This window comes from Pollachius pollachius (assembly GCF_949987615.1).
Source record: "Pollachius pollachius genome assembly, chromosome: 4".
NCBI classification, from domain to species: Eukaryota; Metazoa; Chordata; class Actinopteri; order Gadiformes; family Gadidae; genus Pollachius; species Pollachius pollachius.
The window spans coordinates 1,175,427-1,186,061 of record NC_136937.1 but is presented as its reverse complement, the minus strand read 5'-3'; the positions used below and the strand labels follow the sequence as shown (position 1 = coordinate 1,186,061).

The 10,635-nt window shown below is 48.2% G+C and overlaps 1 protein-coding gene across 1 annotated transcript in view; it reads left to right on the top strand.

Annotated features, from left to right (window-relative positions):
- The window catches only part of pah (phenylalanine hydroxylase), a gene marked incomplete at its 5' end in the record, with an annotated part of 13,523 nt that extends 3,619 nt beyond the window's left edge, over positions 1–9,904 (top strand). Inside the window, 11 exon segments of the mRNA XM_079735611.1 lie at positions 683–866; positions 3,149–3,237; positions 3,913–3,980; positions 5,061–5,257; positions 5,764–5,899; positions 6,152–6,221; positions 6,446–6,502; positions 6,603–6,698; positions 8,716–8,849; positions 9,119–9,234; positions 9,601–9,904. Coding sequence (XP_079591737.1) covers positions 683–866; positions 3,149–3,237; positions 3,913–3,980; positions 5,061–5,257; positions 5,764–5,899; positions 6,152–6,221; positions 6,446–6,502; positions 6,603–6,698; positions 8,716–8,849; positions 9,119–9,234; positions 9,601–9,644 — 1,191 coding nt within the window. The 3' untranslated portion in view covers positions 9,645–9,904.
- Between the last annotated feature and the right edge of the window lie 731 nt (positions 9,905–10,635).

Below are 10,635 nucleotides of genomic sequence, written 5' to 3'. Positions count from 1 at the left end.
GGATTCGGTGGCTCGCCGTCTGTAAGCTGGACACACCGCTACGCCTTAGGTCATGAGAGAGGCGGTATCACCAAACGATGTTCACTGAAGTTCCTTAAATTCCCCCGGGATTCAAAGTCCCATTCCAGGAGGGTAGCAGAAGAAGGCCAAATCAAAGCACCCCACTCTCTTGCCATGTGTTAAATAAAGAGATATGTCTCCTTTATGTGAATTTAAAAAACATATGCATGGCGTGTCTCACACGCCATGCATATGTTTTTAGTTATGTTGTGAATGTATTTGATGGCATGATAAAAAGCTGAGTTAGCTGGGCAGAGCCAGAGAAACCCCCCAGAGCGCTCCAGGCGAGAGCCTGCGAAATGCACATTACTTCAGTGAGCCTACAGCGATATCTAGTGGTGAAATGATGCAAGTTGTTTATTTTGCAATCGTAAAAAGATACGATAATACACCTCAATTATCTAATTTAGATGAAAATGACGGTGGAAACAAATGTATACCTCACACCATTATAACCATGAAACATATTATAGGCATATAAATGTTTTAATTAGTTATGAAGCAACAATTCCTGTAACACGAGTATCAACAGAGCATAGCTACCTAGCGAGTCTACTGCAGGAGTGTGAAAACAAAACACTCTTCTCCTCTGCCTTATGTCCCACTCCTGGGGGACCAATAGGAGAAGGGCATCAACCTGACCCACATCGAGTCTCGTCCGTCGCGGAGCAACAAGGAGGAGTACGAGTTCTTCATCAACGTCGACTCGAGTTGCTCTCAGACGCTGGACCTCATCATCGACGGCCTCAAGTCCCAGATCAGCGGCCAGGTGCACGAGCTGTCGCGCAACAAACAGAAGGACACAGGTGAGCTGTGTGTGTGTGTGTGTGTGTGCGTGCGCGCGTGTGCGTGCGTGCGTGTGTGTGTAGTAATAGCATAGGAACTATGTGACATTATAAGCCCAGAGTGAGTATTCCCTGGAATTTTCCAAACAGGAAAGCCTCTCTGAAACTGAAACAAAAAACATTCAATATTAGTAGCATTCAACTTATTAATCAGTTATTATTGCTCAAATCTAAGGTAAATTGCAACAGTAACAGTTTCCAATCACAATCAACGAATCATGAAAACACTTTAAAACATTTAATGAGGTTAATGAAAAAACAGTGTGGTTTGAATCCATCGCAGTTCTGAAAGCACCGTTCTCAGCATAAAGGACAACACAGTCAACGCACAATGAACGTATTTCATACGAGAGGAGGCGGAATCAACGCCGAGGTCGCGTGATCCGTCATCGGGACGTCCCGACGCAGACAGACTGTCCCCAGCTGATCCGATTAGCGGGTGCAGCGCCTCCGTACGCCACCCAGTCAGCCCCGGAGTAATGCCCCGGCCCCGTCGCCACGGAGACCGGCCACGCCGCTGTCTGGCGGCGTGGCCTAGCTCTTTATGATTGCTTGTTTCCAGGCTGACATTAGTTTAGTTATTGAGGACCAACAAGAGGCCTCCCTGGAACACTGGGGGCCCTATGTGGCCTGGCGCGACCCCCCCAGAAACCCTACCCTGCCACCCCCCCGGCCGAGCAGCAAACAGGCCATCGCTGTGACAGGGGGGGGGTTCGGAGGACAGCGACAGACAGTCCCACCATGGACCTCTCAGCGCGGCCCCCGGCTCTGGGTCAAGAGGGGGGGTCAGGGGCTGGTGCCTGTGGTGGTGGGCGGCTCTTGTATTTATGGCTGGTTATAGAGGCAGGCTGTTTACGGAGGCCGGCCTGCTGCGGCGCTATTGTAGTCGGCAGGCCGGCGGCGCACCAAGACCCGACCAGATGTAGATTGATGGTCTGGGCCGGAGCGTCCGTGACCCGCATAAATCCACACGGAAGAATGGGGTGACCCCGCCCGGCCCTCGCTAACACAAACCAAACACGCACACGCACACATACACGCACAGACACACACACACACACACACACACGCATACAGAGCGCCACGTACACTCGCACACAGACACACACACACACGCGTACAGAACGCCACATACACACACACACACACGCAAACGCATACAGAACGCCACATACACTCACAGACACACGCAGATACAGAACGCCACATACACACACACACAAACACATACAGAACGCCACATACACACACAGACACACACAGATACAGAACGCCACATACACACACACACAAACACATACAGAATGCCACATACACACACAGACACACACAGATACAGAACGCCACATACACACACACACACACACACACACACGCATACAGAATGCCACATACACTCACAGACATACACACACACACACACATACAGAACGCCACATACACTCACAGACACAAACACTCATGGGCACATATGCAAGCACACACACATACACAGACACAGAAGGCCACATACATACACACACACACACACACAGACGCATACACACACACACACACACACACACACACACACACACACACACACACATGGCCACATACATACACACAAATCGAACACTCACAAGGCCACATACATGCACACAAATACACGCACACACAAGGCCACATACATGCACACAAATACACACAAACACAAGGCCACACACACACACACACACACACACACACACACACGCACACACAGTGCTCTAATGATTATCACACTGCAGTGTGTTGCCGTCCCGGGGCGTTCCTCGGCCGACGGCTATCCCAACCAGTCTGCCTCCGGCCCATTCCCGTGGATGTGGCCTCAGGAATGGTCCCAGAACAGCCCTAATGGGGGCTGTTCTGGGACCAGGGAGCAGTCCGTCAGGATAATGTGAGGGACGGGTCGGGACGGGAACGGGTTGGGTTTCGAATCGTCCCTCACCCTCACCATGTCCCGTCAACCCCCCGGGGTTTGATTTGTTTTGATGGGGCTGAGGGACACACACGAGTTTGTTTGCACTTTCGTAGACCTGCACTTCCAAAAAGACGACGTTGTGTCCATCATGTGTTTGGATGTACTTGATGTTATAAGGAAGCGCCGATGGATCTTCATGCTATGTCGAAAGGTTTTACACCCAGAGCGAGACAAGGGCCGAGAATGAACCCAACGACGGAGCAGGCTTGACTCTGGTTGTGTTTCGTTACCTTCCGCCCAGTCCCGTGGTTCCCGAACGACATCCAGGACTTGGACCGCTTTGCCAACCAGATCCTGAGCTACGGCTCCGAGCTGGACTCTGATCACCCGGTGAGATGAGTGTGTGTGTGTGTGTGTGTGTCTGTGTTTGTGGGGGGGGTTGTATTATTTGCAGTGCGTGTCCACTCCGGCCCACATGTTGTTTGAACAAGGCCGCGTGGAGATGACAGGCCCTTCCCCGCCGTCTATTCTAATGGAAACGATCTGAACACAAAATGGATGTCATGGCTCTAATTGCGCTCCAGTAATTACAGATAATTGCTCCCTTTTGCCATTAAAGTGTAATGTATGCACCCTGTGCTGAACAACACTCTACAAAGGCCTCATTTGAATATGTTTTATTGTGGGTGTATGTGAGTGTGTGTGTGTGTGTGTGTGTGGCGGGGGCTCTGTGAGTGTGTGTGTATGTGTATGTGTGTGTGTGTGTGCGTGTGTGTGTGTGTGTGTGTGTGTGTGTGTGTGTGTGCGTGTGTGTGTGTGTGTGTGTGTGTGTGTGTGTGTGTGTGTGTGTGTGTGTGTGTGTGTGTGTGGAAAGGGGGGAGGGGGGTGAGGGGCTGTTGGAATTATGGAGCGAGTAACTTTGTCAAAGGGGTCTATTATGACCATAGGATTTCCCCCTCTTTTATTTAATGGTGTTTGTATGTGTGTGTGTGTGTGTGTGTGTGTGTGTGTGTGTGTGTTTGTGTTTGTGCGGGTGTGCGTGTGTGTGTGTGTGCGTCTCTACAGGGATTCACTGACCCAGTGTACCGGAGTCGCAGAAAGGAGTTTGCGGACATCGCCTACAACTACAGACAGTAGGTCTACCGCTCACTACTCACGGCCGCGCCCTAAACTGTGGCCCATCACGAGTGTGTAACCCTACAACTCGTCATGTCCTAACGGGGACGGCCCCCCCTAAAACACCACAGGCCCTCTATGCTCACACTGTCGATGCAAAGCTGCTTCCTGCCTGTTGCATCTTATCGTAAATAATATATGGCAAACCAAATGGGGGCCATTTTGGGTGGAGGTGGGGGGGGTTTGAAGCGACGGCTCTTTGAGTGTATAATTGGGTTGGTATAATTGAGAGGCACTACAAAGCCCTACAAACGTCACAGAGACACCGGCCATTCACCCCCCCGTCACCGCGGGACCAAACGGGCTCGAGGTGCGTCGCAGCGTCCTGTGACGCGCGCCGCAGTTAGCGGTCCTCCACAACAAATGCTCCTCATAATTTGGTCCTCATACGCACTTCATAAGCAGCGTGAGCAGGACTCAGAGGCTCAGTGATCTGATAGGTCATGGTAACCAAGGACTTAGCCCTACAGGTAAAAGCAATAACTTTGGCAAATGTATTATTCAGAATTGACTATCATCGTACCCATTTAGCTACATAGACAAGAAAGTTGTTAGGTCACTCTCTACCTCCATTCCAAAAACATCTAACCTGTGATAGGTAGAATGTGCTTGATGGTATAGAACAACTGCTTGCAAACCCACAAAGTCCAAGCACAAAAGTTTGATAATTAGGCTTAAAGATGTTGTAATACAACAAATGACAGTATATATACTTAATGCAAAGCAGGTTGGAGACAAATGAAATTTCGAGTCGTCTATTTGTCTTGTACATTTGTTGTAATTGACAATAAGCCTGACTTTGACTTTGACTTTGACTATAGAGACACTAACATCCCTTCCTAACAAACATAAAGAGTTCACTCACTTGACACCTCAAACTCTTAACCAAATAAAAATAACTGCCTTCAGATTTCCGAGGCAACGAAAAACATTCAGATTCTCATGCAAGCTAACAAGAAGAAGCTACGTTCGATTAGCGACCAGGTGATTCCCGATGTGTGGAGTAACTATAACCCCCCCCTCCCCCCCCCCCGCAGTGGCCAGGTGATCCCCAAGGTGGAGTACACAGCGGAGGAGAAGGCTACCTGGGGCACTGTCTTCATGGAGCTGAAGACGCTGTACCCGACTCACGCCTGCCGCGAGCACAACCGCGTGTTTCCCCTGCTGGAGAAGTACTGCGGCTACAGGCAGGACAACATCCCCCAGCTGGAGGAGATCTCCCGCTTCCTGCAATGTACGTGAACGACATAGCTCACCTGGGGTGGAGGTGTGCGTGAACGGGAGGGGACGTCGTGAATGACGTTGCTCACCTGGTGTAAAGGTGCTGTAGTTGATCAGGAGGAGCTAACATTAGCTATGTATCACAGCTAATGTAGCGTGGCAGATTTAATTTCCTAGGTATTTTACCTAACCAGGTTTTTAAGTACTAGGTATTTTAGCTTACTAGGTCAATAAGTACTAGGTATTTTAGCTTACAAGGTTTGAAGTCAGAGGTTTTTTAGCTTACAAGGTATAGTAGCTTACCAGGGTTCGCTAACTAGGAATCGTAGCACATCAGTTATAGCTAACCTAAGAGTGGGTTCTAGACAGTGTTTGTAACTAGGTATCAAAGCTTGACTTGGCAATGACCAGCGACTAGAGAGGGCGCTCCCAGCTGGGAGTTTTCCCAGTCGGAAGCTTGATTTTCAGATTATTCCGACGGCTCATAATTGAAACCTAAACCCCCTCTCCATGTTCCAGCGTGCACTGGGTTCCGTCTGCGGCCCGTGGCCGGCCTGCTCTCCTCCAGGGACTTCCTGGCCGGGCTGGCGTTCCGCGTGTTCCACTCCACGCAGTACATCCGCCATGCCTCCAAGCCCATGTACACGCCCGAACCGTGAGTCCCACCCTGCTGTGTGTCCCTGTGAGACTAGGCCAGAGTCGGGGGGGGGGGGGTCTTTAGGCAGAACCCGGGGTTAGGGTTAGGGTTAGTAAATAGCAGTGGAAGTATGTATTTATATAATTGTATTGTGTTATATGTGTTTAATGCGTGGCGTGCAATTTGAAAACTAGTGCTGTATAGCGTCTGTGCCATTGTGTCTTTATCCAAAACATATCTTCTCTCTCATCGTGTTTCCGCTAATTTCAGGGATATTTGCCACGAGCTCCTCGGCCATGTTCCACTGTTTGCCGATCCCAGCTTTGCACAGTTCTCCCAGGTACGGCCAAATCCAATTCAGTGCCAATATACAGAGACCAATGTGCTGTCACTAAGGTTTGACACACTATGAGGAGTTCCGATTTCTTCACCCAAAGGCTGAGCAGAAAACGACGACAAAATTATCATTGCTGTCTGATTCCGTCCACCCTTCCCCATCGCTCCTACAGCCTTCTGACCCACGTGCGTTTGTGTGTCTGTTCATTTGTTTGTTTCTCCACGCAGGAGATAGGTCTAGCGTCTCTGGGAGCCCCCGACGAGTTCATCGAGAAGCTCGCCACCGTGAGTACCCCCGACACGAGACCCAACCCTCCCCCTGCACACATTACCCCTGCTTGGTGCCCTCTGACCCCATTTGTGGTCCCATGTACCCCCCCCCCAGGTGTACTGGTTCACCGTGGAGTTCGGTCTGTGCAAACAGGGCGCTGAGATCAAGGCCTACGGGGCTGGGCTGCTCTCGTCATTCGGAGAACTCCAGGTTGGTCTGCAGCTTCTGCTCCGGCCGTGTGTGTGTTCTTGTTTCATCTCACCTTGTCAAACACAACCCGAAACACACACCCGCAAAGATATGCCCGCACGCACACCCAAAGATGCATACACACTCACACACACACATATAAAAAAGGCCACACCGTAACTTATGGGATCGATCTGACGGGGAACCACTAGGCCTTCTGGTCCCAAGGTTAGGACCCACAAGGTTAGCTTGATTTAGTGTGTCCAGTGAGGGGTCCTCCTCAGCGGTCAGATCAGGTCCAGGGTTAACCGATGTGTCACTGGGGGGAACCTGCACGGTACGCTTATAGGTACCTTCCCCTGACTCATGTCTTAGGGTGAGTAGATCACTGGGTACTGGACGGGTAGGTTAGTGGAGCTGGATGGGTAGGTTAGTGGAGCTGGATGGGTAGGTTAGTGGAGCTGGATGGGTAGGTTAGTGATGGATGGGTAGGTTAGTGGAGCTGGATGGGTAGGTTAGTGATGGATGGGTAGGTTAGTGATGGACGGGTAGGTTAGTGATGGATGGGTAGGTTAGTGGAGCTGGATGGGTAGGTTAGTGATGGGTAGGTTAGTGATGGATGGGTAGGTTAGTGATGGATGGGTAGGTTAGTGATGGGTAGGTTAGTGATGGATGGGTAGGTTAGTGGTGGATGGGTAGGTTAGTGATGGGTAGGTTAGTGATGGATGGGTAGGTTAGTGATGGGTAGGATAGTGGAGCTGGATGGGTAGGTTAGTGATGGATGGGTAGGTTAGTGATGGATGGGTAGGTTAGTGATGGGCAGGTTAGTGATGGATGGGTAGGTTAGTGATAGGTAGATTAGTGGAGCTGGATGGGTAGGTTAGTGATGGATGGGTAGGTTAGTGTTGGATGGGTAGGTTAGCGATGGGTAGGTTAGTGGAGCTGGATGGGTAGGTTAGTGATGGATGGGTAGGTTAGTGATGGGTAGGTTAGTGATGGGTAGGTTAGTGATGGATGGGTAGGTTAGTGATGGATGGGTAGGTTAGTGATGGATGGGTAGGTTAGTGGAGCTGGATGGGTAGGTTAGTGATGGATGGGTAGGTTAGTGATGGATGGGTAGGTTAGTGGAGCTGGATGGGTAGGTTAGTGATGGATGGGTAGGTTAGTGATGGGTAGGTTAGTGATGGGTAGGTTAGTGATGGATGGGTAGGTTAGTGATGGATGGGTAGGTTAGTGATGGATGGGTAGGTTAGTGGAGCTGGTTGGGTAGGTTAGTGATGGATGGGTAGGTTAGTGATGGATGGGTAGGTTAGTGGAGCTGGATGGGTAGGTTAGTGATGGATGGGTAGGTTAGTGATGGGTAGGTTAGCGATGGATGGGTAGGTTAGTGATAGGTAGGTTAGTGGAGCTGGATGGGTAGGTTAGTGATGGATGGGTAGGTTAGTGATGGATGGGTAGGTTAGTGGAGCTGGATGGGTAGGTTAGTGATGGATGGGTAGGTTAGTGATGGGTAGGTTAGCGATGGTCGGGCGGAGGACAGTTATACTTCAGTGATGGGTTAGGGGCAGCAGAGGATCCACCCTGCTGAGAGCCACATTAGGGCTGGGGGGCGGGGCCTGATACCAACTGCACTTCCTGTTAACCAGTAGAGCGCGTCCATGGAAACCAGGACCAAACAGGAATGAATTCAGGACACTATTTCGCGATGAATAATTCTAACCTCGGAGGAAATTATTCTGGAAAAATGACTGTTGTTACATAAAACGTACAGGAAATGTTAATTACGGAGAAAAAACAATGCCCATACGAATCATGATTTATTTATTTTTTTTCTGATATGTAAAATTTTAAAGATGTTTTATTCTGTTGTTTTATTCTCATTCTTGACCTGTTTGGTGGTGATCATTTAAATAGGAAAACCAGCATGTTTTCACAACACAAAAAATTGTTGATGCCCTTCTTTAGTTGGTCGTCGTCAGGAGGGCAATACAAAGCAGAGGAAGATACCCTAATGGTTCCCTCCTTCGTTGTTATGCAGTATTGTTTGACGGACGAGCCCCAGCTCCGCCCATTTGAGCCGGCGAAGACCAGCCTCCAGAAATACCCGATCACCGAATTCCAACCCGTGTATTTTGTGGCTGAGAGCTTCGAGGATGCCAAGGAGAGAGTCAGGTACAACGATAATTATAATCAACAAATAAAGAAACGGAACATACTTAATCATCTCATGACAAGTATTGGGGTTACACTGATATGTAAATATAGCAGGACGAATACTCTGAATATGCTTCTATGACAAACATATATGTGTTTTCAATAAATAAATCGAATTCGAAGTGTACAGCTCAATTGTATCCATTTCATGGATGTTATTCGCATTATTGCCTTTAATAGACTTATTTGTATGATTGATGAGAGGTGCTCTCTGCTGCCCCCTACAGGAAATTTGCCGCTACTATTCCCAGGCCTTTCACGGTGCGCTACAACGCATACACGCAGAGCATCGAGGTGCTGGACAACACCCAGCAGCTCCGCAACCTCGCTGAAAACATCAACAGTACGAACACACGCACGCACGCACGCACACACACGCGCGCGCGCACACACACAGAAACACACGCACGCACGCACACGCACGCACCACAAGCACGAGCAAACACATACACATCACGCACGCAGCACGGGTCTTTCCTTTTTAATCTGTTTTAGTTCGTTTAGGAAAAAACAGCTGGTTATTCTACATTTTGTCAAACAGCATGTGAAATGTAAGACGGCAGTAAGCTAATACATGTGGTCAGCCTTATTGTGATAACACATGTTGGCTACATGTATTAATTTATTGTAATCTCTAAATGATGCCATAGCCTACTTGAGAACAATTCTACGAAATACGTTTACATTTTCTTTATGTTTGATATTTCAGATGAGATGGGACTTCTGTGCAACGCCTTGAAGAAATTGGAGTGAACATTGTGCCTTGTCATACTGCATGCTTTTAGATATCATAGGCTTAAGATGATGAGGGATGTCTCGACGCAAAGCGCAGTCCTTGTCTTCTGTCCATTGATGCGCCAAAAGCTATAATTGTAAACACATGAGCCAATTGTTCAATGTTTAACCTTTTGAGATGACTGTAAATATAACCAATCAGGCTACTAATGAGTCTCCTTTGAAGATTATTTCTTTCTTTCATAAAATCACTGCGTCATCGTATTTTATACCAGCCGATATAATTATAATATTTTAGCCACCCATTTATCTGACGTAGGCCTAGTTCTATAACCTTATATTTTCGAAGAGAGAAGTAGATTAGATGGCTTTTCCGTTGTCGCAGTCGAACCTATTAATAGCCTATCTTTTATTGACGACGTTTATTATGTTTTCTGTTGAATGCATGTACAACTGTGAAATTGATAAAACAAATAAACATATTAAGGACTCGTGTGAATTTTTTTGAACCTCTATTATGCAGGCATATATCTTACTGTAGCCCAAACACATCCTCTTAAAAAAATTATAATGATAAAAAAAATGACAATCAAGTGGTCAATTTGATCAGGACGTTGGATTAATGTGTCTATCAGATATTAGGGCTGCTCATCCCAGACATAATGATCAATTATCAGGGGCGATTAGGCCTACTATATAGGCCCCAACCACACGTTTATTGATAAGATTAACGAACGCTCGGATGAATGGCTATGTCTTGATCCAAAGCAGCTGATTTATCCTCAAAAGAAAATGTAGGCTTATGACGCAAAAGACCTTAAAAATAAATCCCGTCGGCATATTGCGTAACTGATCTCCATAAACGATTCAAATGACGAGCCACAGCAAGCGTCCACGCGTGGTTGGCAGGTCCTCAAATAGCCCCGAATGACCACACATCCAACCACATCGGTCCTTTCCCGACAGGGGACACACATATCGGGTCAAATACAGTTCCTATTGTAATTTT